This window comes from Melospiza melodia, chromosome 4, assembly GCF_035770615.1.
Source record: "Melospiza melodia melodia isolate bMelMel2 chromosome 4, bMelMel2.pri, whole genome shotgun sequence".
Classification (NCBI taxonomy): Eukaryota; Metazoa; Chordata; class Aves; order Passeriformes; family Passerellidae; genus Melospiza; species Melospiza melodia.
This window is the reverse complement of record NC_086197.1, coordinates 15,850,678-15,878,452: the sequence shown is the minus strand read 5'-3', so window position 1 is coordinate 15,878,452 and position 27,775 is coordinate 15,850,678. Positions and strand designations below refer to the sequence as shown.

Genomic DNA, 27,775 nt, shown 5'->3' with positions numbered 1-27,775 from the left:
AATCCTTTCTCACTGTGTGTTTGCAGTGGAGGTCCTCTCTAACCCACCACTGCTACAGTGTGACCATAGTTTAATCCTGTTTGTATTAGCAGGAATCTCCAGAAGCATAGTTCTCAGCACCTCTTGGCACACGATGGGTGGAATGCAAAGCAAAATATCTTTGCATCTTACAAAGGGCCATTGAGGAAACACCAGGCTGGAGAGCATCAGCAGCTGCTCCTCATCCCGCTCTGGTTCCAGCGACCACAGAGCTCAGTGCCTGGATGTGGGCAGGAGAAAGGGGAACAATAAAAAGTGATCTCTGACATGTTATTAACTCTGTTCACACTGCTGCCACCCCACTCACACAGAGGAACAAAAACCCCACTTACCTTTCCAGAGCAGCGTTCTTTCCTTTCCAAGGACAGGAATTATTTCAGTGATATGAGCAGCTTTACCTTGATAGTGGTATGAAATAAAGGAGGAAGATAGCTTTAATACTCCTTGTTTAAGTTCTTGTAGGCAGGAGTCTTGCCTATCTCTGTATTTTACAGGCACATGAATCAGTCAAATGATACCACACCACACTGAAGAGAGCAGAGAAAATGAGATGACAGTCTTTAAAAAAAGGAACAAAATGCCCATCCTTTATAAGATGTCTATAAAAAGGGCTAAATAACCAGAAAAAAAACATATTGCAGAGGAAACCCTCATGCATTGGCTATAAAATAACCAGGCTCATGACTGCTATTACATCTCCCAATCCTATCCAAAGATGTAAGATAGGTTTTCTGTAACATTTGGCTCCATTCATACACTGAGCAGTGTTTCCAGTAGCTCAATTCTTATTGATACCCGATTAATGGTATGAGCATGTGCTTCAATAGCACAAAACCTTTGAGGACCACTTCATCTATTGTGCTAATTATTACCCTTTTGTCTCAAAATTCTAAAAGAGCATAAGAAAGCAAATCCTAGTACCCTCAGATTCACTTTGTGAATGACTCTGACCTGCCTTTCTCTTGCCTACATGTTTGTAGTTTAAGTGGGAGTCTCAGAGGAGGGCAACCCAGTGGCTCAGTTCAGTGGTTCTGTGTGTGTGCTACAGATTGGATTTCCATTCCTTCTGTCTGGTTTCCTGGCTTGGCAAAGGCAGGCAGTGCTGGATCTCCTGGATGAGTGGAGAAGAGAATATCTCAACTCCCAGCAGCAGTCTCTCCAGTTAATGAATTATTTATGCTGAAAGGCACATTATAGTCTCCACCAATGCCAAAATGAGAGTGGCTACAGGGAAAGGACCCAAGAAAATGTACCATATGTAAACAGAAGGGAAATACAGAGTATCTTCACTGCTAAAAACAGCAGTACAATAATACTTTTCATTAATACTGACAGACACTCTACTTCTCACTCTGTCTTTGCACACCATCTTCTCTTGAAGGAAAAAAAATGATGTTACACTGCAGGCAGGCTGCTTGTGCCTACTTGTCACTTTTATGTTGTGGGAAGAGGCATAAATGTATAGAGGCATTTCCTACAGGTTTTGCAGGCAGGAGGGGCTCTTTAACAGCATGGCAGTCACTTTTTCAGCCTCTGTCTGCGTGTGCATACGTGTCTGCAAGTTACAGAGAGGGACACAGAGAGCAAGCTGTGTGGCTGAATTTAGAAAGTTATAGATGTTCTCATCAGCCCCATGCAATGCAGCAGAGATTCCTTCCAAAAGCCAAGGGAGCAGAGGCTGCAGACAACAGATGTGAAGGGTTTCCCATAACTGTCAATTTTCAAAGTGTTTGCATTGAAAAGAGAGGAGGTGCTATTTTGATTGATATTTCAGGCGCAGTATATAAAGCAGAGGAATTCTTCTTACCCTCTGCTTGTCACACTGATCTCACACACTCTCCGCTGGACTTGGGGCTACTACTGGCTGCATCTGAAAGGCTGAAACTCTCTGGGAATAAAGAATCCTTGTAACAATGCCAGAACCCACCAAGAAGGATGGTAAGCATGACAGAACATTACCTGGGTGTTTCTTACTGACAGGAATTACGAGTGCGCACACACACGAAACACCTTCGAGACCACCTTGCAGACATCAGCTACAGATGATAATAAGAACCATAGCCACATAACATCACTAAATCTTTAGTGATCACTGATCTTTTTTAGACTAAGAAATGACTTTCAGGCAGGGCTATAGCACAAACATGACTTTGAATGGATATTGAGAAGCTACTTGACTGGGCAAAAGCTGTATTCATTTATTAAAGACTACAGGATTCCTGTAGTGCAATTTGTGGGTTCTCTCTTCTAAGCTATCTAAACTCTGGAAAAGAGGGAAAAGGCTTTTCTTAAGATTTAAAAAGTCAGGACATTGATATGTTTTTCATGCAGTTTTCTAATAGTTATTGAATGGGAAGGATGTGCTGATGAAACAGTTTTATGGTTCTGATGAAAATACATTCTATACATCTAAATGCATAAGTGAAGAATGTAGTAAGTTATTCTGTACAGCTTGAACTGGAATAATGTATTTTGCCACATTACAGAAATTGTTATTTTATGTTTCAGAAGGATAGTTACAGTCAGTAATATTGGCCCCTTCTGGGGTGCTATTAAGTTCATAGAAAAGAAACAGAGTATGTAGTCTGCTACTGAGAGACAGAATTGTCCATTGGAGACTGAGGAAAAAGGTGAAAAATATTGAGGGTCTATTATTTAATAATTTATTTAAAAGCTAATGTTGATTTTTCTATCATTATGAAAATTTAAGCTAAATAAGCTTCTATTTACATTATTTCTATAGCTCTTCTTGTGGTTTTTTTTTCAAATCTGTATGTTTTGGTAAGAATTTTTGGTGATTTTTTTGACTATATAAAGAGCTTTTGCAAAGCCATAATATACAGACTGTATGTGCTTTTCAAATATTGGTGAATGAAAGCTATACACACAGCTTCACTAAGTCATTCCCAAATGCAAAACTGAATTTAATCTTTAAGGTATGGAAAGTATAGAAGTCATTAATTAGCATTTATTTCCCATCAGTCCTGAAAGACCTTCCAGGCTGATGTGTGTAGCTTGAATAAGATTGTTTGATTTAAGACTGACTTGTCAGTAGTATTTGCTTTGAACAACTTTAGAAACATTTTACAAAGTTTATTTTTATATATTTCAATAAAAATAAATTTCAAAAAAAATTTTTTTAATATTTTCTGATTTTGTGGAAGGTAAGAGCAGAGTAACTCTCAGGAACATTACTCATTTTTGGGGGACACATGAAAACTAAACTTTTTGCACGACTGAGCCTGAAGCAAGCAGTATAAGCAGTATTGACAGACCAGTGTGATCACTTTCCTCACTGGCCCTCCTCAGGGCTCGAGGACAATGATAGATGAAGTCTCCTTCTGAAAATAGCTACACCAAGTGCACGTATTAATACAAGAGCCTAATCCTCCATATCAAACCTAGAGCCAAGCCCCTTCTAGAGTGTCTTATTTGTAATTCAAATTATTTACACATGTATTAAGTGTCCTTTTTATTTGATCTGTTATTTGACTGGGTATTATACACTTTAATCAGAATGCATTCTGTGCCTGTCAACTCAAAAAAAAAACCCAACCCTAAAATATTTATGCACTTTCAAAAGATATGTGCTTTGAAGAAAATTAGTTTGGAGGCTCATGTTTCTTATTCTGTTTAAAATTAGATTGTTTCAAAGATGTTCTTCCAGTGCAGTGATTACCAATGCAGCTCCATGTTTGTGTTACAAAATAGGTTCAGCAGCTCTGAACAACATTATATTGAGAGTGGAACAAAGGTGATTTTTAATGAGTCAATATTCAGGACCTAAAAATTATTGAAGCATTCTGCCTTAATAGAATTCACAAGGAGAAGAGAGCTCTGGAGAACTTATATGATTGGGTAGTACACTGGTTGTTCTTTATTGCACCCAGTTTATTTGCAGCCAGGAGATCAGGGGAGTAACAGGTTTATGTTATTGTACTTCAGGGATTCCCTGCTTCCCAAAGATTTTTTTGTTGATAAGAGCCCCCCTGAGCTGTTGACAGTACTTGTATTGTAAGTGTGAGAACCTGCTGTATTTGTGGCAGGAGAATTTGGTACCAGTAGTAGTACAATACTGCTACTCGTACAAGCTCTACTCATATCAGCTCTACCAGTAAGAATTCAGAGCCTCACATGGTCATCAAATGCCTGTTCTCATGGTCAGTTCCAAAGCATCAAGAGTTGAGGAAAATTAATCAATGAAGGTGAATCTTGGACTGACTAATTCTGGAAAGTCCTTCCTTCTGGAAATCCCTCCACTTACCACTGGAAGGATTGTCTGAGAAACCTTTGGCAAGCTTGTTGAAGGACTACAATAGAAAATGAAGGGGCAAAAAGAGGCTTAAGGTTTCTGCATCACATGGGCACCTAAGCATGGTTCTTCTGACATTTCCAGCAGAAGCAACCTACTCGACTTATCCCATACTCCTCATTTCCATGGGTCCTGAAAATTAAAAACTGCACACACAAGCAAGTAGTTGAGAAATCAGAAACTGGCTAACTGAATATTTAGAAAATCTCAGATGTGTGGGTTTTTATCACTACAGTCCCTGAAGTATGCAGCTTAATTTTTCACAGACACTGCTATAACGAGCTCACAGGCTTTTTTTTTTTTTTTAGGCCAAGTGCTCTTTGAGCTATTCTAAGATTATTAGATTAACAAAGTGAGAAAATTCCTGACTTGGTGACAGTGTAGCCTCACAAAGAGCTCTTAACAAATAGGATCACCAAATTAAACACACCACTCAACTTAGGGAGGGTTGCTGGAGAGCTTCAGCCTGATGGAATTTGTCACTGCAGAAACAGGCTTCCATGACTAATTATTTAAGGCCTTCATGGTACTCCTAAAAAGTCAAATCCTGTGAATAAGATCAGCTGTAGCTTCTTTGTAGTAGATGGTCAATGGTTGTAGGACAGCTTTGTCTTAGCTGGCCCGAAATATGTGTGCAAGGTGAAGTTTGCATCAATGGGTTAACTGATCTCAGTGGATGATCAGGGTGTGACTGGGTTGCCAAAGGCCTAAACTAGTGCATTTAAATTTAACAGCCTTTAGCTTTCCTGGTGACTAACAAAATAACCCTCCCTCATATAATTACTTCCTGCAATTTATTGCAATCACTCAGTCAATCTTTCCTCTCCCCCCCTTTCCTTTAACCAATACTCATAATAAGAGCTGCTCATTAATTAGGTGCCCTCTTAAGCTGTCACAGGCCATGGCATTTGGACACGCTTTTGTAAAAGTGCCAAGTCTCTCAAGAGCAACCTTTTCAAACTATTTGTGGGCATCATCCCACAGAGACAGGTGCAAGTCTGTCCCCAGTAGGCAGCTCTGTAAATTTGCCTTATTTATTCTCCCCAATCTAGGAAATAATGCATGGCCACAAGTTACCGTTCCAAATTTTGAGCCAAAGCATTTATCAACTCCCTGCCAACTTCATTTTCTAAGTGTTTGCAAGCTCTGCTTGAATGATGCTGCCTGGAGCATCCACATTTTGGCAAGGAATCAAAATTAAAATCAGTGTGCCTACTTTAGACAGAGTTTCAGTAAAATTTTATTCAATCTACAAATAGCATAGATGTAAAAGTTGTGAAGAAAACTACTTGCATATACTGTCTGTTAGAAGAACAATCTGTAAAACATGAAGCAATCTATGAAAGGAGGCAAACAGACATAAATACTGCTTTGGAGATATGGCAACACTGCTCTCCATGAAGACACCCAGCAGAAACAACATTTACTTATATTTGGCTTTAAACATATTTTTTTTTTCATTGTGAGATTTTTTTTTTCTATCATTATGTTTGCACTATATTTGCAATATTCTAAATAATGCAACTGTCTGGTGTGTCAAGATAACAGTCACTGTCAAGCAAGTCACTTAGTCATATAAAACATATAAGTAGATATGTAAAGCAGCATTCCAGTGAGAAAATAATCTAAGTATGAAGGTTAAGAGGTAATTAAAGTCAGATTTCTTTTAATATCATATTTTCAGGGTTAGATAATTTTTGATAGGCAAAAAAGAAGATGAATGGGAATTCTGCTTCACTATATAGATTTGGCTTGTGTCAAAATTAAAACTGCTGATGGAAATTTTTCCTGAAAATTCAAGATCCCAGCATGTGAACATTTTTCAGCCCTGTTTGGTGCTTTCCATGCAGAAACCTGTACAACCATTTTATATGGCACCACATGGGCAGTGCAGCTGCTCTCTCCTCGCTGTATGGTGATGCAAAAGAAAAGCACACAGACATCCATCTTCTGCCATCATCATGGCCCCTCTGCAGCACTGACTGCAGAATGCATTCCCATTATTTTTAAACTTCCTTCATTCTCAGTCTCAGAGCCAAACCACACTCAAAGTCAGGCCCTGTGTGTCGTTTGCAAAGCTCCCTATTCAAATCGCAGGTAAATGAGTTTTGGTGGATGACGAAAGAGTGAAACCCTAACCCCTTATCTCATTTTCCCCCTCAATTCTTCAGAAAGTTTCTCTTCATCACCTCCAGCTAATAAATTTTAAGCCCTCCCCAAATGGAAAGCAAACTCACGCCCCAGAGCTGTAATCAGATCCCCGAGGGTGGGCTGTGCTCTCGCCCTGCGCCCCACGGAGCAGCTCCTCCTGCACAGACTGTGTGCAACACTGGGACACGGCTTGTTCTTAGATTGCCTTTTCCTCCTATTGCTAACTCCTCTGTGTGCCGCCCACACTTCCTTCTGAGATACCAGAGCATCTCAGGTTCATGCTTTGACCTTCCCCCTCCAGCGCTGCTAAGTTTCAATCAAATTAATTTGACTGAAAATTCACAATGATTTATATTTGGGCTGTTATGTTTTGGTTTATTATGGTGTAAATTGAAGGCACTACACTAACTTTTTTCCTCATACAATGCATTGACTTCAATAGTGCTGAAGGAGGATTATGCAAGATTGATCTGGCTTACTTGCTGTTCGTACTTGTTGTTCGTACAACTTACTTGTTGTTCGTACTTGAGCTTACTTACTTGTTGTTCGTACTTGAGTTGAAAAGCTTGTCCACCCTGCACTGTGAAAAACAGTGCATCTGTGCCCAAGAATAAAATATTTAATATTGTCACACTAAAATGAGAAGCTCATAGAGTTTAGGAGGAAAGCAGGGAACAGCCTTTCAGCAGATAAGAGAGCGCTTTGTACTTGACAAAACTGAATTTAGCAAACAGAGTCTTTGTGCCTCCCTATACTGCACCTGTTGGGAAGATAAATAAAGGCCTACCCAGATCTTTCCCCTCATACCTCCTAAATATATCACTTTAAGAGAGCTCTAAAAAAACCAACCATGCTACAGTACCGCTCTGTTCCATGAAAAATTGAATGAGTTTTTCATATTCATTTCAGGGGACTACCAAACAAGGTGGTTGCATAACCAAAAAATAGTAGAGAGATCTGGGGGGGCTTCAGTTGTGAAAACGTTTGTAGCTGCCTAATACATCAATAGTCCTCGGAAAATAAGTCATGGAATGTATTTCAATGTTTCATCAGGGGACATCCAGAGTGTTCCTTCAAGGGGAAGAGCAAATCAAGTTGGAAAATAAATTACCTGGGGAAATTTCCCTTAGGATAGGGATGAATACTAGACTTATAATTTATGGAGATGCAGAGGTTTCAGTAAATTGGAGTTTAGTTTAATAATTGCTCTAGAATGAAAAAGGAGGAAAAAAAATGTTCTTAGTCAGGCACTAAAGTGACTTTGTCTTGAATGCAAAAATGTAAAATGTCTGTAAAATGACAGACAAGACAAGCGAATAGGACTGTTAACTTCAGTTGTAATTAGAGTTTTCTTAGTCCCACTACAAGCAGTTTTATCTCTTGAGCCTGAGAAGCTGTGTGACTGAGAAACAGCCCCTTCTAGTAAAGACTTCAAACAAAGGTTTCTCTTTTTCACTGCTGTTAGAGAATGGATAGTTGAAGCCATTTTCCATCATTCCACCATCGTTCACTTTATGGCGCCGGGAGGTTTTGCTCCTTTGCTTGGAAGAGCTGCCGGTGTTTACAGCGGTAGGGCCGAGAGGAGTGGCCTGGGATGAATGTCCATGTTAGTCCATTGAGAATGCTGGTGACTTTGCAAGCCTGCAGAGATCCCGATGGTCTTTACACAGTCCCAGAAGATCTCTGGGTTAGGAACCAGATACCCAGCTGGAAGGGTGTGCCAGTGAACTCGGTGTTCCCGCTCCCGCCGAGTCAGCCATGCACTAAAGTCAGAGCTGCCCAGTCTGCTGCTGCTCAGCTGACCTGCCAGCAATTGCCTAAACATAGGTGCCCTAGTGCCACGTAAGATGCCCTGAGATACACAGAACACCCATCTTGTGCTGGCAGATATGACCCAGCACCCGTGGGAGGCCTGCAACACCATGGAATAGCAGCTAGGAAATGGATGGCCACCCTACAGGATCCCAGTGGCCGTGGTCACCTGTGTGTGTATGCAAATTGAGCCATAAGCAGCAATAAAATGTGAGATAAAAGGTGAACATAAATCAAATTCCATTGATTGTAATGGCAGCTTGAACTCCCACCTCTCATCATAGACACATTCCTGTGCCTCCATTTTTCTGAGCACCATAAGGATAAGAATGCAGGACTACTGTACAATTTGTTCAGTTGCTGTTTAAGGGGTTTCTGCAGTGGGTAGGTTTGTAAGAAGCCAAGGAGAGAGTTATGTTCCATTATTATTTGCATGTGATACTCAGATGCTCTTCCCCATAAATAAGGGAGTACATTAGGCTCAGGTTACCCTGAGCAGAGAAGAGTGCACCCTTCTGTAGTCTATTATCTGCTTCATGCAAAATAAAATAATGCCATTGAAAAAAGGTTCTACTGCCATTTTTGTTATTTTTTAGAACCTGATTATTTTACTTGTTTTATTTTTATATTGATATATTGATATATTGGTATATTTATCAATATATTTTATTTCATGGCTGAATGTTTCAATCAACTCACAATTAAATTGTTGCTCTCCTCTAATGAGAAGAAACAGAAAGCTGCACTCCTGTTCAAATCAATAGTAAATCATCTTCATCCTTTTTATACAAGCTTATTCTCATTTCCTACAGCAGCTCCATGCTGTTAGATGAATGATTGGTTGCATCAGTGATATTTGTACCTATGGGCAAAAAAGCACTTTTTAAGTAAATAAGACAGTGTTTCTGAATATTCTACAAAGTGTTCAACAAAAGACATGTAGATTTAGGAAACTCCAAGAATTCCCATTTCTGGAATTTATTTTTTGGTGTGGTCTTAGCTTCTAGAGCTCACTGAACTAGCAGATGTTCAGCCAAGATGAAGCAGCTTAGAGAAGAGAGTGAATTAAAGTAAAAGTCCAGTTGTGTGTCCAACAGGATGTGGTGCCTTAGGAAGTCATTTAGCAAGCATGCTTTGGTGAAAATTTCTGTTAATCTTCACCACTTCCTGGGATGCTAGAGGGACAGAAAGTTACTCTGCATTCAAGAAGTCTGAAGATAAATTTCTGCTTGGAAACCTCTCAGACCCTAAAATATGCAGCCCACACCAAAGGGAGTGTTTCTTTCTGACTTCCCTCATCCATTGCTGGTATTGCTGGTATTGCTGTCAGCATCTTCACAGGAGTCAGTGAGACCTAGGCTTAGGTGATGGGGGATGCCTTACACCCACATGGCTTAGAACACCCTCTTCTGAACACCAACCACACCCTCAACCCTCTCTGCTGGTTGGACAAGTGTTTTTATGTGTATTTTCAGTTCAAAGTGACAAAATAACCTGTGGTCTCTGCGGCACTTAGCCATGGTGGTGTTAGATGTCATATACTGAGATATTGCACGCCCTGCTTTCTCTTAGTGCTAGGTGGAGGTTAATTCAGGACATCAGAACTCCTGGAGTAATGTTGAAGGGCTGCTGAACAGAAAGCCAAATATGACAGAGTCTCAGAAAAGTTCTAAAGAAAAACAAAAATCAACCATCCTAAAAAATTGCTTCATGAAGTTTACCACAGAATTGTTTGTTTCAGGAAAGGCTGTCACAAATATGATAACTTGTCAGTAGGTCAGTGTGTGTGTTTTTTCTGCCAGAAGGTGGAAGCATGGTTGGATAACTCATTTCAGAGTTTAGAGCCCCTCCACGTGCCCTCTCCATGGTCCCAAAATGTACAGACTGTGCAGCAAGAAGGGAGTCCATTTACAGCAATGATCAATGCAGTCACTGCTCTCCCTTCCCTGGAGATTAGGAAATAGTTCTTACATAATTTGCTCTCCCTGGCCCTGTTACTAATTGAAAATAGCATGTGATCTACTTCCTAGGGCAGTTGTCCTTACATGTGATGGCTCCAGCAAGTTATTTTGATCAAGTGATTATGACAAAAAGTTCTGTACTAATTTAATTCTCTGTAGGCTCAAATGGTGGTTTTAGGAAGCATTGAAAGCATTGTTCAGTAGTAGCATGATGCTTCCTGAGATGGGGCTGTATTAAAATACATTCATCGTGTCTTTGCAGGCCCAGAATAACTCCCTAATTTTGGTCATAGGTGCCAAGAGGAGATTGCAGTCAACCATGGACAAATATTCCCTTTTCCTACAGATTTATGTAAAAATCTTAGCTCTGTGTATATAGACATTAACTGCAGACACGTTTACTCCAGGTACTGAACTGACAGGATGGAACATGATGGGCAAAAGCAACTCACACAACAGCACAATTACTTTTTTCTCAAAGGGGAGTCATGCTTGGCTCAGCCAGCCTGCAAATCTGGTCCAAAAGCCAATTCCAGATTTTTCCTTCTCTCAAAGCCCTGAAGCTGTGACAAAGTTAACTGAATACAAATGTAGTTAAAACTGAAAGAGACCCCAAATGAAAAGTTTGTTGGCTCAGTTGGTGGGAGAGGTCTTACTCCTTGATACTCACCTACTCCAGTGTGCTAGTGGACTAGAAAGAGCAGTAAAACAGCTCCTGAGCAGCTGTTGAATTCCAGTTTCCAGGTATTTTTGTGTTTATTTTTATAGCTCTCTGCCATAAGATCTTTCCTGTGGAAAAGAAATGCACCAAGTATGGCCCCTAGAACCAGTTCCAACAGCACTAGAAGGAGGAAAAACTTCCTCTGATCAGTCTGAGCTGATTGAGTGTGTGTGATAGAACCTTTCACTATTTTCTGGACTGAAATGAAGCATCTCAAACCATTTTCACACCTCGATGTGCACAGCATTGAATGTCCGTCCTTTTTCAACAGTTTTCTTCATTTCCAGTGCCACTGAATCATTGTTCCTGTAAAAATTACAGAAGCCCTTACTGCTGGTGGTGGGGAGAATATCTGTGGCTTGTGATATCTAGGAACAGCCACGTGAGAAATGCCATGCAGATGGAATAATTTATAGACTAATAGCTTCTGGGTCTCATGCTGTGATACTCATGTAGATACAGATATACATACACACACTGTAGCACGCTTGGTATCTTGTGTTTTTATAAGAACATAGTATCTAGGTCAAAAACCTTATTTTAGACCCAAAGAAGAGTGTAATTCCAATGGAGACTGTGGCTGCCACTCCCCCACAGATGCAGACTTCGGTGAAGGCACAGAGGGTCAGATGCCTGATGACATTTTTTCCATGGCATTCCCTCCAGCCTTACTAATCTTTCATCTAAGCTTTCCTTAGCCCTATTTTTAAAGGGGAAATCTGACCTCAGTCCTGTGCCCCTTTTTCTTTGCCCTTGTTTTGCATTTTCATGTTTTGCAATGAAGTTTTCTCTCTTACCCAGCAGCTTTTTTAGCTGGAGGGAAACCATATGCCGTGAGCTGTGAGTGTAATTCACAACAGCATCTTATAAATGCATTTTGCTGTCAGGCTTTGTAAGAGCTTTCTCTCATACATATATCACTTACTGATTTACTGATGCAAACCCCCACAGTTTGTCTGCAAACATCCTGCTGTGTGCAAACATTCCCAAAAGGCAGAGCTAAGTGTTTAGGTTTTATTAAAGTGAAGGCACATAATTCTCACAGTAATCTCCATTGATGCAGGATGAGATTGAGAGGTAGAAAACATTGAAAGTAGAAACACTGAGGGATGTTTGTAATTTCATATGTGAGCACCCACAAAGGGACATACATGATTTCGTGTAGGTCTCCTAAATTTTCACCCACAGAAAGAGTCCGTCCTTTCCACGTGTGCAAAATACTCCTTAAGGTTTCTCAGTTCTCAATTCTGAATCCCTGGAATCTGAGCAACAATAAATGTTTACATACAAAAAAACTTACAAAAAGAGAGAACTATGTAAGTCAATACATAAAAATCCCAATAAAGAAGTAAGCTTCTGAGTTTTAGTCTATTCCTGATTCTTTTATTGTTTACTACCAGCAATACTGCAACTCTGATACAAAGCTTTTCTGTGTTGCCAGTTTGGAGTTTACTTTTTAAAACTAAAAAAAACTTAATTACAAACTTAATTACAAATCCACTTTGCTTGTACGTACAGGACACTGAAACTCACAAAAAGTAGTAGCCACTGAATTTTGCAGCCCGTAAGTTTGAGTAACCCCTAGCAAACTAAAAAGTGGACACTACCACCCTCTTGAGTGAGGTGTTCTCCACAAGTGTGATGACTGAAAATGAGCATTGGGCAGGTAGAAAATTCAGGGCAAAAGCAGTAATGGGTTATTAGTGATTGAGGACTTGGAACAGTCCCTGATCACGTAGGCGCCCGACAGGGCTCCTGTTAACAATCCCCTCCTGCAAGGCTCTGCCCCTCTGGAGGAGGCTGAGGGCTGCTCTGCAGGTGACAGGACAGTGCTCTTATCTTAAGGAAGCCTGAGAAGACTCTTCCTTCTTGAAAAGATCACAGAGTATCAGATTATCTGTCACCCACTGTCAAAGAGAGTTTAGCAAATGTTTTTCTTATTTGGTATTTGGATGCGGTCATGACAATGTTTAGACCCGGTTGCAGCGTATATTACTCTTACAAAGAGCTCATCACAAGCTGATGGACTCAATCCTTGGCAAATCCCAACATGTGAGTGTCTGGTTTTGCCCTGAAAGTCAAAGAAAAGTCTGTGAACAAAAATCATGGAATGGGAACACCAGCAAGATTCCATTTTAAATCGCTGAACTGTTTTAGTCAGAATTTTAGTGAAAATGAAACCCATCAGCATGTCTCAAGTGTTTCCTTGGAACTGACTGAAAGGAGATAGATTGCATGAATTCATGCTGCCACAGATTTATGCTGATGTCATCATTTTCCCTAAGGGTCAATCTCCCTGTGTGGAATGATTTCCCACTGCGCACAGGACTGCTCTGGGAGCACTGAACAACAGGAGACAGTCATTTTGTGGAACTCACTGCAATTATGCAGAGCACCAGGCCCATAATGTGATTTCCATAAAACAATACTGCAAATGGTTTTCTTAATTCACAGCAAAATATTTCAGGAGAGCTCAGCAAAACAACTGTGTTGTGTTTTGGGTTAAGCAAGACTAAAGACATTTTTCCAAACTGGTAAAATGCTTCCTGATCTGGTTGGGAAATTATCTGGCAATCTGAAAGGAAGTTCATTAGTGGTTAAGTACTCATCTCTTGAAATAAATGACCTTTCCACTTGATTTCTGAGTTTTGTCCTATAATTAGAAGTACAACTGCCATTAAAAGTTTATTGTTAAATTTGAAGAATGGATTGCTTTCATGCCTAAGCAGAAGTTCTGTGGTTTATGAAGTTTTCTATCCAATAACCTTGTCTGCTTTATTACCTTTTGAAGCCTTCAGAAAGGATGTTAGCATTAGACACTGTACTTCTATGTCTGGTATCACACTGTGGTGCCTTTTGCTTTCAATTTGCCCTTGGGAATGTACTCAGATAAACGAAAATATTTGCTTCTAGAGAAAAATTATCAAGGAATTATTGCAAGGAAGGATAGGAAACTGAGTATTGTCATACTTTAAAGTGGGATCAGACTATTCTGATGAGCGGGTTAATTGATTTTGGTACATGTAGATCAAGGATTATTTAGGTTTGGGTTATTTAAAAGAAGAATTTCCCACGGCTGGAGTAGGATTGGAAAGAAAGAAATCTGAACTGCGCCGATCTTCTGCATTTTCTGTTTCCTCAGTGCAGTTCCTGAGCAGGGAACTCACCTGTCTCTCTGTGCTGGGCTGTCCCCTGTCCCTGCAGGTCCCCAAGGGCTGGGTGTCCCCTGGGACAGGCAGATCCCAGGTTTTTCCCAAGGCAGGGATCTGATCGCCCTCTGCAGGGCCAGCACCGAGCCCGGCCCCAGGTGCAGGGAGAACTCCCTTCACAGCCCCGAGCGAGAATTTTAAATACAAAAAGGCAGATTAAATATTCCCAGCTGGGCTGGAGAAGCGGGTGAGTGGCTCTGCAGAGCTCCCACCTGCAGCCCCTCCAGGAGTCTGTGCCTCTCTTCAGGCTGGAAGAGTTTCAAGGGCTTTCAGGTAATGGCACTGCAGGGATAAACCTGGGAGAAGGGCAAGAGCTCTCAGGTATGGCACTGCAGGGATAAACCGGGGAGATCCACAAGTCCAGCTCACTTCCCTTCAGGCTGAGAAGAGTTTCAGGGGCTTTCAGGTGTGGCACTGCAGGAGCAAACCTGTGAGATTCACAATTCCAGCTCGCTTCATACTGAGAAGAACAAGGGCTCTCAGGTGTGGCATTGCATGTACAAACCTGGGAGCATCTCAAGTCCAGCTCACTGCAGTTTCAGGACTGCTTTTGTTGTTTTTGTTGTTGGTTTTACAAGGTAAAAATAGGAGTGCTGGTTCTGTCCATAAGCACCCATCTCGTTGGCAGTATTTGCACAGGCAGTTTTCTCCATCTGTTTCACTGGAGCCAGAATTGTGTGATGCATCATGTGAAGCAGCAGTAAAGAATGGCTCAGGTGACTGAGAACAGGTAGGTGAGGAATGAACAATTTCAGGAGTTGGGAATCATCTCAGGCTCACGTTAACTTGGTGGTATGGAAACAGATGGTGCCATAATAGAGGAAAATTTGATGCTCTCTGTTGTTTGTAGGAAGAAGCTGATTTTGTGTGGGATTTCCACAATTTTCACTATGCATATTTTAGGAGGAAAATGCATACTAAGAACTTTTTTCAGCAACATTCAGTTGCAAGGTATATTCATTGCATATACCTTGTTGTATAACAAGTTTTGCAGTGACATTTCAAAAGAGACTGTTTTTATTTCCAAACGTGGAAATAAAATTTAACACATCAGGATGTGGAATTAATGATAAATCAATGTCAACAGGAATAGTCTCAGGCTCTGCCAGCACAGGTGTGCTAAGTCTTCTGATGAAAGTGTAGTAATGAATGTAAACTGAATTTCTTCACATTGTTAAACACTGTAACACATTTCAGCAAAACCCTTTTGTCTGGCAAGTGGTTAACAAGCAGAACATTATCTGCAAGATTTTGCATGCTAGATAGCATCACAAAATTTTAGTCTTGGAAGTCCAAAAAAACCCACAAATTGGGATTTTTGGTTTGGTATGGTTTTAATGATGAAATAAATTAGAAAACTGTGATTGCAAAAATTCAGCAAAAAAAATTTAGTCAAAGATTTCAGCAACATTTGGCACTAAAATTGTGGTCTACTGCTAGTCTGTGAATTGTCAGACACAAGCACAGATACTCATTTTTTTCTGTTAGCTGCTCAGGAAGTGCTCAGGAACTAACTTTTATGGGTTATTTTCTTTGATATAAAGTAAGAGAAGAAAGATATCACGGAAATAGAATGGAATTCAATTCCTCCATCCTGGTGCCTTGTGGACTGAGTAGGCTAAAAATGAGTTTAAGAATGCATGGGAACTTGATAACCAGACTATAGCCACTAAACTTCACCTATCCATCTTAAATACTGTCAGTGCTTGGCAGCTTTCCAGATCCCTGTTACAGTACACATGGAATTGTGAGTCTGAAAAAGAAGATACTTAGAAGACTATAGACATATAAACATATATTTTATTAAATTACTTTTGTTCAAGGTCATGGTTACAGTGTTCTTTAAAGATTAATTCCTATGTGAAAGCATAAGAAATTCGTGGAAGTTTACATATGGTCAGGTTTGATCTAGCAGCATCATTTCAGCAAAGTGGAAACCACAAGGAAAACACTCAAAATAAGCAATGATTGTTTCATGCACTTCTATAGTTATGAATGGCAGTGAAGGAAAAATCTGGACTCACCAATTATACTGCAGCTCCTCATGTGAATCTGTAAACTATTTATTTGGTGTCTAGTCCATTCCACAGAATTCCCTATTACTGGGCTTTTGCTCCAATTGTTCATTCAGTTTTTCATTCCTCAAGTCAGGGAACATTCTTACACTTAATATGTGACAGTTTGATTGGCTCTGGTGGCCCATAAAATCCTTTATAATGGAAAGCATTTAAATTAGTCCTGAAATGGGAATACTCTCAGTGAGTTTATATGCTGGGACTAGTTATTATCCTTGGGCTTGTTTGTGTTTTTTGAATTTTAATCATACACCAAACTAAATTTTTAAGCAAATTGTTTTTGTTAATTTTACTTCTTCTTCTGTCCCTACCTAAATGTGCATCACTGGACTGTGACACTTTTAGCTGTTGGAGTATAAAATAACATCATCTTCTGTGAACATGCTGATTTGTTGACTTTGTTACAATAAGAGGGAGTATTTAATGGAAGGTTGTTGTTTTCACTTTTAAGCACTATCACAAGTCAAACCCAGCAGTTTATCTTCTACAATCCAAGAGTAGAAATGGAAAGAGAAACTAGAAATACATTATAAATGTATCAGTTTGGCTCTGTCACACTATTGGCCACAATAATAGTCATTTGGCCAGCCAACCAAGCACCAATCAGACCCCAGAGTTAATTCACTTCAGTCCTTTAGAACAAATCTGCTTTCAGGATTTAGGACCAATGTCTGTTTAGAGCTGTTTGTCTAGGTATATTTTAAAAATAACAATGTCCATGGACATTCATAAAATAAGGTGATGATTTCAGCTGGTACTGTAGTTTCTTGCTTCTGCTCAGACTGGGAATTGTCTGTGGAAGTTGCACACAAATTGGATTGTTTCTCAGTGAAGAACAGGCTCATGAGGCACCTGGCAGACCCTGCGTGCATGACTGTGCTCAGATTTTGCAGAATGATAAGGATTCCTCTCTTTTTTAAATTTTAATTAGTAATAATTGTATTTATTCCAATTTAAGTCCAATTGAATGCACATTTATTGATTACAAGTGACTTTGAACCAAGTCCTCTCTTTTCCAGCTTGTTTTCTGGGGTCTTCTAACAGTACTGTTTCCCAATGAAATGGGAAATTTACCATGTTGAGTAAATTTACAATTTACTCAACAAACTATAGAGATTACCATGTTCTGGTAATCTCTATAGTTTGTTGAGTAAATTCCTGTCTCCCAAAAGTTGAGACTACGGCTTTTACCCACATCATTGATGCCACTGTGATTTGGCCCAAGTGATCCACAAAAAAACCATCCAACCATTTTGAGCCGTTTCTCTTCTTTGGAGCAGTGGGAATGAAAGGAATGAAAGGCATAAGCTTCACTGCTTTTGTCTGCTGCTGATCTGGACATGAGGTGTGCCAAGCAACTGTTCCATATCCTTAGTCCTTCCCTGCCCACCTCTCCCAGTGGATCATCTACCTCAGGAGAAAGCCACAAGGATGGTTCTGGCGTCCTGCTGGCGCTGGGCACAGGGCACAATCCCCACACACAACAACTGCACAGGGGCTGGGGTGAGCCCTGCTCTCTCCCCAAAACAGCATTTTGTCTATTTCTGTCTGACCAGCAGAGTCAGCGCTTTAGGAATGCCCACGTAGCAGTTATATTGGTCTGATCCCTCAAGATTAATCCACCTACTAAAATCTGACACAGGCTGATGGTGACAGGTCTTTGTGACAAAAAGCATTAAGTGACCATCCTCATGTTGTTTGACATGTGAGAGTCTCTTTAATATGTTGCTGTTGCAAAGACAGATATCATACCTGTGTCCATGATGGTGCAGCCACAGTCCTGCTTTCCTTTCCAGGGAAATGGGGGATGAGTCCTCTGCTCAGACTGGGTGAGATCCTGAATCCCTTGGATATTCTTTGCTGGGTTGTAACTGATCTGTATGGAACTGCAGGGAGAAATTAGTGCAGGAGACTTTCCTCCTCCTTCCTGTGCATGTTCCAGCCCAATGACAGTGAAAAGCTATCTTTAGGCTTTGTGCAAGCCCTGATTTAATGCTCAAGGTTGTTTCCTTTACTTACCTAAGGTAAAAAAAAACAAACCACCCACTACTCATTTTCCAAAATGACTGAAAGTTCTTAAGCCTACCCAAAACAAAGCTGGCCATGAGCACAGAGCTGAATGATGGCCAGGCTTATCCAGCCAGACCTCGTTCCCAGTGTGCTTGCTGACAGGTTGTAGTTCCTGAACGCTCTGAGCTGCAGGTCCTCAGGATATTTGCTTTCAGCACAACCTTAGAGCAGGACCTGGAGGCTGTTTTAGAACCATCATCATGCCTCATTATGATTGCATTCCAGTGTGAAAGGTAATATATGTGATGTCAGGGAGTTTCTATGTTTTGTGCTGCCAGGAAAGCCAGTGGAAGTGGGAATCCAGAGCCCTTGAGAACTGGCCACCACACACAGACTGACACCCCTCTGTCAGCTCCCTGCCAAAGCTGCTTCTGGCTGTGGCAGGTCGGATGCCAGTGCAACCAGACCTAAAATGGAATTGAAATTTTAAATAAAGGCAGCCTCAATTTAACATGGTTCTTAAGTATTTTCATAATTTTAGCACATCTATTAATATCAATTAATAAACTTTAAGCTTAGTTATATGCACACAGAAAGAGATTTTAAGTCTTATTTTATCTGAAAAACTGAACATGATAAATGTGGAAAAGAGATGGGAAATTGTTGGTAATGGGTCAAGTTGCATCTCCTGCTGATTTTCAAGCATGCATGCGTGCGTATATAATTATAAATTACACATAAAAATGTCTTGGCTCTACTAAGTGCTCATATCCTGTGTCAAACTGGATCCTGAATGCATCTCATGACATGGCTGAGGCATGAAAGCATTTCTGGAGATGTTATCTAAATGACAGTTGTGCCTTCATTTTATTTTATTTGCGAACTACACTTAATACACTATCTTTTCTGAGCAGCCGTGTAGAGAGAGGACTGCTCAGTTCCTTCCTGTCCTTGCTGTAGAATTACATCTGGCATTAGAATTACACAGGATTACATCAGGAGCATTGCCAGTTTCACAGCCAATGACTGACCCAAGCTCTGTGTTTAGCACAACACAACTCCATGAAATACAACATTCTCAGTTCTCAAATAACTGCAAAGAGAACCTTTTGTTTCAGAAACTCTGAAGCAGAAGTTAACTTTATTTATTCTGTAGAGGGCACACTTTACATTATGGTGTCAATCCAGTGGTAACTGGACCCTCAGCAGTCTCTTTCCCCTTTGGCTCAAGAGGCATCATTGCAAGCCAGTGAACTGCACTTCTCCAGAGGGATTGAGGATTGCATGCTGGAGGTTTTCTCCACCAGCAGCGCCCTGACAATGCCTGGGCAGAGCACCATATTAGGCAACAGGCCGAGGGAATGGCATGTGGGGACTCCAGGGAGCATGCCTCCTGGGGAAGGAGCACAGCCACGAGCTGCTGGTTGAGGGTGCAGAGCCCTGTCCTGGCTGACAAGCCTGCTGCAGAGGTCAGCCAGAGAGGGCTGTCATTCTTTGGGGAGGTGGAAACTACTCGGAGCTATTAATGGTTTTTTTCCTGGCTGTCCTCAGGAATGGAGCTGCAAGCCAGGCATGACCATGAAAGGGGTTGCACATGGCCAAAAGATTATGTTGAAGTATCTCCCATGTCTCTGCCACCCACAGTGCCTGGAACTTTCCCCTTTTCTTTTTAATTCCCACATTATACTTCAAGTCTCTCCTTTGAGCTCCATTCTTGCCCCAGTTTTCTTAGCAGTAACCTGAACAGCCTTAAATTATGGTTTAGGAAACAAACTTCTGACTTCTTGGTCTGGCTTCAGTCATTGTCCCATCACAGAATTGCAGAATAGCTGAGATTGGAAACGGACCTTTGGAGAAAGTGTAGTCCAAGCTCTTTGATAAGAACAGGGTCCAACACAGTAGGTTGCCTGTGAGAGTGCTCAGATTTTGAATGCCTCCTTTTGTTATCTGCATTAATGAGATGAGATGTACACTATAATAATAATAATAATGTTTCAGGTCTGGTCTGTGCTGTAGACTTTGGCTAACATCTGTGCTGGGTGATGCAGGACTTGTAAGATGTGTGATTGCTGAGCAGCATTGCAGTGTTGGTGAAGCCATGGAATACCTCTCAAAATGAAAAAAAATTCAAGTCAGGTCCCTTGAAAGTCCCGTAAGCCTTTCACCTGAGAGTGGGAAGTGCTATATTGGTTGAGTTTTTAATTATAAGTTTGTAACTCTCATTGGTGAGCCAGAGACATGGGAGATACTTCAACATAATCTTTTGGCCATGTGCATGGTCATGCCTGGCTTACAGTCCCATTCTCGTTGGTGTAAGTTGTTTTCTAATCCAGTGTTCATAAGAATACTCCCTGTTTCTAGCTATTAAATTTCACAAGGAAAATTATACAATCAATAATTTTCTGCTATTACTTTTCCATGCAAGAAGCATACTTCCATGCCACAAGGATGTCTCAGCAGAAATTTTTACTCTCAGCAGAATCAGTGAGAAATGTCATGGTAGCAAAGCAAATAGGCTCCCAGACATTCTCTTTGTGGTACAACTTTCATGTTTTCATACGAAAATTTTTCATATTTTTCTTGGCCGCAAAAAAATAAACTTAGTATGTCAGTAATTAGACATGAAAAAATGAATTGCAGTGAATCTATGTAAAGATATTTCATTATTTTCACACTCTGTGTCTTGGTCCTTAATATACTTCCTTACACTCTGTGTGATGGGTGCTGTGATCAGAACATACAACACCAGCTCTTTCCTTGTAGCAAGGGATTCTCTTTGGAACCTCAACAAGGATTTGCTGTTGTATCTGTGTATGTTCCCAAACCATATCAAATTCACATACTCAGCTTAAAATTATATTTGCACTAAAAATATTCCTCCCTTTTAAGCATTAAATGGATTTCTTAAGAATGAGAATTGTGTTTTAGTTATATTTAGAACTGAGCGTAAAGGAATAAAAGGAATAAAGCCTTCCCAGCATTTCTATGTGATGAAGATTTAAATTTTTTTCCTGAGGTGGGGTACCAAGGGTTAATGTCCATAACATGACAAAGGTTAATAAGAGCCATCTACTTTTACAGTTCAGGGTTTTAACTTTTTAAATCTTTACCTTTTATAATCAGTTAAACTGTAAGTCAATGCTAGTGCCAAAAAATATTGCTGTTTTCAACATGTCTAAACTCCTAAAGCTTTTAAATGTTGAAAATAAGCTTCCTTTTTTTGTTTTAAAAATATATTTTAGGTAGTCAATTTGTTCTTGTGTTTTTAGGTAGGAGAACATGCAATCCCAAAAGAATATAATTTAAATAAGATAAAAAGCCTGGTTTGTGTATCACACATTGGAAAGGGAAGCGATTTACATTAAAAAATCATCATTGAAAGAAAGAAAATAAGAAAGCCCAAACATACTGCAGGTTCCTCTCAGAGCAGCTAAACTGTGGTGTTTTGGTGTTATTTTTTTTTTACTTTCTGCTTGCACTAAACATTGAACTCTAGATCTAATGGTGTGGTTGAAAACGAGATGAGGGTCTCTGGATTCACTCTTCATAATCCCCCTAAATTAATGGATCCATTACACTTCAAAGTTAAAATCATATCTGATATTATTTCAGTTGGTGGAAATTTTGCTTAATTTTGCACATGAGTGAGAGACCTTATCACTCTCTAAAACTACCTGAAAGGAAGCTGTGGACAGGTAGAGCTCAGTCTCTTCTCCCAAGTAATAAATGATAGCACAAGAGGAAATGACCTCAATTTGTGCCAGGGGAGGTTGAGATGGGATATTAGGAAAAATTTCATCACTGGAAGGGTTGTTGAGAACTGGAACAGGCTGCCTAGAGAACTGCACTCAGCATCCCTTCAGGAATTTTAAAAATGTGTAGATGTGGTTTTGATGTGGTTTAGTGGTGACTTGGCAGTGCTGGGTTAGTGGTTGGACTCAATGTTAAAGATCTTTTCCAACCTAAATTATTCTGCGTTTCCATTAATATTATCTATTTCCAGACTAAACAATTTCACTAAATTCTCTTTGCCTAACAAGAGCTTTAGATCTCCGACCTTGTCACTCTGAAGTTGCCACACGTTGCGTGCGTGAAAGCAGAATCAATTTCACAACTGCATTTAAATATTAAAGAACTCAAAGTCAACAAACATATACCGAATGTATGAAGAATATTTGCTTGTATTTGAAGCTCAATATCTGTCTTCTTTCCTCATTTTTCAGAAACTGAAAATGAAAGTGCACCGCCACCTCCAGGTTAGTGTAAAAAATGCTGATTTGAGCTGTGGCACTAACAACACTTGCATGAGACTGGTTTGTGTTCATTGTCTCTTTGAGAGTAAGAGGACAGTAAGAAAAGTGAAAAAGCCTGCCCAAGTAAGAAATCCTCGCTTCACTCGGCCTGAATACTGATTTTTCAGACTCAAGTTTTGCTTGTGAGTGACAAGTTGTTTGCTTAATATTGCACATGTCCTTCAGAACACTGGTAAATCATGTCTGCTGAAATTGTCTGGTTAAATTATGCCGTCCTCTCTAATGCTGTAATTACCAAAATACTCCCTTTCATTTTGCCTCAAAAGTACACTGTGAGTAAAGTTGACAGAATCAAGCATGGGATTCATTTCAGCCCTTACTTTTAGCCCTTTGAAAATTATGGATCATGTCTCAGTAATTCAGCAGCTCCACCTCTGACCAGTGGAGCACATCCTGGGTCACATATGCTCATCAATGGGCATTTCCCAGGTATCCTATCTAAAATGTCACTAGATATCCATGTGCAGGGAATTGCCCTGAGCAGTGTGATTTATTATCTAGAATGGAGTGGCTGAGCTCCAGGAAGCCAAATTTAGGTGAAGTGAAGCTTACTTATAAGGATAAGAGCTTCAGGTAAAGCTGCAACTTTGCAAAGCACAACAGTTCTCTTTAGTGGAGCTGGAAAGGCAGGCAAGCCTTTGCCTTGTGCCCATGAGTAATTTCAGTTATTTTTTCAGATAATGTAGATATATAATGTAGAAATATCTCTATATTGATATCTACATAGATGGATATAAAAAATTGATATATAATACATATATCTACAATATTCATGTCTTATATAACCATTTGGTGAGTATTATTCTCTGTATAGCAACCCAAACAGCAATTCCAAACAGAACAAACACCCTACAAGTGTTAAATCAGCCTTTACTTACTGTCTTGATAACTGGCATTTTACAAGCCTGATTGAAGATGTCTTTGTTTCAACAATACACACTTTGATTAAAAAATGACAAAGGTATCATTTGCCACAAGGAGTTTCATGGTTAAATTAGCCACATATTATTTTTATGTGATGAACTCTTTCATATTGCATATATTTGTAAGGAAAGTTAATTGGTTTTTAATTAATGATATTTTACTCAACCATAAAATTTGTACAGTTAATATTAAACTAATTAATTTCACCCTTAGGGTCTTACCTGATATACTTTGTACTTGAATTCATGTTTTTAATCAATCTTAACTTTCAAGTAGAACTGAAATGAGAAACAGCTTTTTATACACAGAAAGGAACAGCATCTTTGAAGCGTTACATTAAAAATATCTATTAACATTTTCAAAAAATTACCATCTTCCTTTCTATTTAAAAGCACAGGATTAAATACAAAACCACTTCTACAACCTCCTTTCCTTTCTCCTTACCTATCTAAATAATAAGTAGGGTGTCATTAGGCCTTTATTTTAGGCACAGACCAAACTGGGATATTTCTAAGTGGGACATGCCAGTGACTTCTGGCTCAAGATGCTGTCATCTTGGATTACCAAGTGCTAACACACAAAGAGGGAAGTTGGTTTCAAAATTCCAAATTTTATAACTTACAAATAGTTTATTGGACATAACCAAGCACCTTGAACTGCACCAGGAAATTTTTGTGAGAGGCCTTTCCAGATCTCAGTGTCAAGCCACAAGTGTGGAGCACTTTGCAGAAGTTTTCAAATAATATGTAGACATGCTACTATCTGCTAGGATCACTGAAATCTCCTGATCCCTGTTCCTACTGGGAAAATAAAGTGTTACTGTAGCAAAAGTCCCATTATAAAAGGAACATCTGGCCAAGATGGACAACTGACAGCTGGATTTGGGAATTTAGGGAATCCAGACAGAAGCATCCATGAGTCTGTCACATTACCAGAATGAGGCATTTCCTTTTAAGTTTCAGCTTTAATTTTCATAGTTACTGTGGCTGCACACATGGGAACAAGAAATCAGGATAATCAGAGCATCAACTGGCTCTTGCAGATGTTTTCTCTGTGGAACAAAAATTATCTTAATTCCATCCTGACAATGTTAGGATCACCCAAAGCCATGTTTTGTCAGGCAGCTGACAGGTAAGTTTGCCACAGAAAGCCATTGCTCACAGGCAGCAGGATATTGAGTGTTTATACCTTAAAGACAGCACATGATTTTATAAGATTCCAGACTGAATGAAGTAGCAAACCAAAACCAATAGGAATCCTATCAAATCCTGAAATAGAGAAAGTGTGGAAATTGTTGTTTTGTTTAAAGCACAGTCCAAGTTTCCTCATACAGATGAGGTCAAAAATAATTCACCTGCTTGGAGTAGAGGACAGGCTGGCAGTTCTGATCAAGAAAACTGAACACAAGTAGTCTTGGCAAGACTATGTTGATAATGGTGAAGATGATGATAAAGAATTAAAGAATATCCTCAATACACTCTCTCTGTGCTTTTTCTTAAGGATCAACTGAGTTGCAGTAACTCATGTCTGATCCAGTTTCTTTCCCATTAACAATGATATGTAACTAATTTCAAAAGCTTTTGCAAATTATCCCGAGAACAAGAGACTAACAACTGCTGCTCCTAAAAACCCAGGTTTTTTTTTCCACTGAGTCCCAGAACATCAATCTTAAATGTCTTGTTCAAAACACAGAAATTGCATTGATATGCACAGGTTGTAAAATGTTGTATAGGATTGCAACTGTATATTACATATACACATATATCAATCATTCTTTAATGTTGTTTTTCCAATACTAGCAGAACCTGCATTTTTAAATGCTGTGTAAGTCTTTCTTTTTACTTTAAGATCCTCTCAAAACTATACTTGTACTTCCTACACAGAACAAAAAGCACCACAGGAGGGTGGAAATGAAAAGGGCAAAGGTAAGTGTGAAACCATACTTTAAAAATGGGCAGTAAAGAAAACTAAATGCTGTTCTGATGCTGGATTGTTTGAGCTTTAATTCAGAATTTTGGTGCTAAATTTCAGAAGTGTGACATGAGGCTTCCTAGATCCTTTTCCTGCATGACTTAGCCAGCCCAAGGAAATTATGATACTCATGAATATCTTCAAAAACCCTGCAAACCAGACTGATGCTTTAGCAACAGTATTTATATTGACTGTTCAATTAATGGAACAAATTATAAGTGATTTGCATGAGCAGAAAGCTGAGTTTAAATGAGCCTGGCTGTTGCCCCTGACCAAGCTTGCTAAAAATCAGATACTGTGCACATTGGTTGCTTTTAAATAAAGTGGACAATGTCCTGCTGTCATTCTAAGCTGTTTCTGTTCTACCACAGAAACTTGATGTTATACCTTTCAGAAAGCCCCATAGATTTTTTTTTTTATCTGAAATTAAAAAATCACATATTCATCTTTCTGTCCTCATTGGAGCCCAGCAGATGAGCTCTTTAGAGGTTCTGAAAAGTGTGTTTGTGGTGTCTGCTGTGAACAAACAGGTAGCTGTTCCACCAGCAGCGTGTGCAACAATCAGCTCCAGTTTTAACACATATTTTTGTACTGTTGAGATTAGATTCTAGCTCTGCTGTCAATTCTTCTGGTTAGGACGATACATTTTGAGGGAACTGGACCAAATTCTCTGCTTTTTGTAGGAGCCCTGCCAAAATAGGAATCAAACACTTCCTCAGGTTATTTTGAGAAGAATAATATCTTTTTTTAAACTTAATTCTGATTAAAGGCTGAAGCAGACAAAGATATGCTTACAACTGATGCAATGCTTGCTTTTCATCTGGCATGGTTATGCTTTTTCATGGCAAATCAAGAAATGTCTTGCTTGAAAATGTATTCTGGCTTTTGCTGTCTTCCAAACAAAATCCTCTCTTTTAGACAGACTGGGTGTATACTGGATACTTGCAGATTTATTTGGCAAAGGCATGCATGGCTATTTTTCTCAGCAGAGTCAAAATATAAACACTGAGAATGTGTGATTCAAGTACCCTTTTGAAAATAAGAATGCTGAACCAGGCTTCAGTGCATGCTATTTTGCCAGTTATCCTTGCATTGAGCAATTATTTTGACACACAAAATTTTGTGTGAGTAATCAAATCTGTCAACTTGGTAATGGAAATGCAATTCAGAAATAATTTGCATGCCTAATGATAGGAAAAAAGATGAAAGTCTTGCCTCAAGCTATTCCAACAGTTAGTTCTGCTTGCTTTAATTTGGATATGAGAAAAATGTTTGTTCCCAAACTGAACATGAATGGTGATTTCCTCACTGCTTACAAGCCTACATTTCACTGAATAAAAATGAAAACATGGTAGGTAACTTATCCAAAACTTCTATTATCTTCTTATACATTATTATGTTTCTGTTTTGAATTCAGTGAAGGAGACAAGTATTTTCTAGGAGGAAAAATGTTCCTCCTAAGAGAAACCTGATAGGAGGATTTTGCTACCAAAAAATATACTTTGAGATCCTACTATGGAGAATTGTTGCCTCCATTAAAATTCCAATTAAAGTCTGAATATTAATAGATAGATGACCTTCTGCCATGCTCCAGTGAAACTGTCACCTCTGCCAAGCAAAGGAGATGTCATTGCCAGACACTCAGTAGTAATACTTCTAAAAATTAGTTACAGTGCAGTTGTTCCTATCAGATCTTGTTTTATTGCAGAATATCACCAAATAAGGGAAAATGTATTTTCATAGATTTATTCTTTCAGGTTTGTGTGCCAGGAAAAAAAAAAAAAACAACTTTACAATGGTGAGCATAATTCACAAAAAGGGAAAAGGTTCCATTTTTCCAATATGTCCAAAACCATTTACACTTGAAACTGAACAGTTCAGCAAGGAAATTATGACAGAACGAGCTAGATGTTATCTTTTATATAAGCTATATGTAAAAGACTTTCTGCATCTTCAGAAGTAGCAGATTTAGGTACTTCCCTGAATAGAAACAAAACGGAAACATTTAATATCTGAATTCCACAGCAATCATGCAATACTTGTGCGCCAGCAGTTGTGTCCTGTTGGCTGATAATTTCTGAGATAGGCTGTAGACACTGCAGGAACCTGAAATGGGACTGTGCTGGAACCTGACATCTAGGAAAGGAATCCTGGTACCCCATGTAAATCCTGTAGTCCATCAATTTCACCTCATCCCTAAGAAAATATTAACAACAGAGGTTAGGAAGATACAGTATACCTATCTGTGTGTCTGTTTTCCTGTTCTATTTCTTTTTG

The 27,775-nt window shown here is 39.5% G+C and overlaps 1 protein-coding gene across 4 annotated transcripts in view; it reads left to right on the top strand.

Moving 5' to 3' along the window:
- The first annotated feature begins 1,828 nt into the window (after positions 1–1,828).
- Positions 1,829–27,775, top strand: part of MYBPC1 (myosin binding protein C1) — a 73,027-nt gene continuing 47,080 nt past the window's right edge. For all 4 annotated transcript variants that reach the window (XM_063154014.1, XM_063154012.1, XM_063154013.1 and 1 more), the window contains exons 1-3: positions 1,829–1,977; positions 22,514–22,546; positions 25,411–25,452. In XM_063154014.1, coding sequence (XP_063010084.1) covers positions 1,953–1,977; positions 22,514–22,546; positions 25,411–25,452 — 100 coding nt within the window. In that variant the 5' untranslated portion in view covers positions 1,829–1,952. The remainder of the gene's footprint in view (positions 1,978–22,513; positions 22,547–25,410; positions 25,453–27,775) is intronic.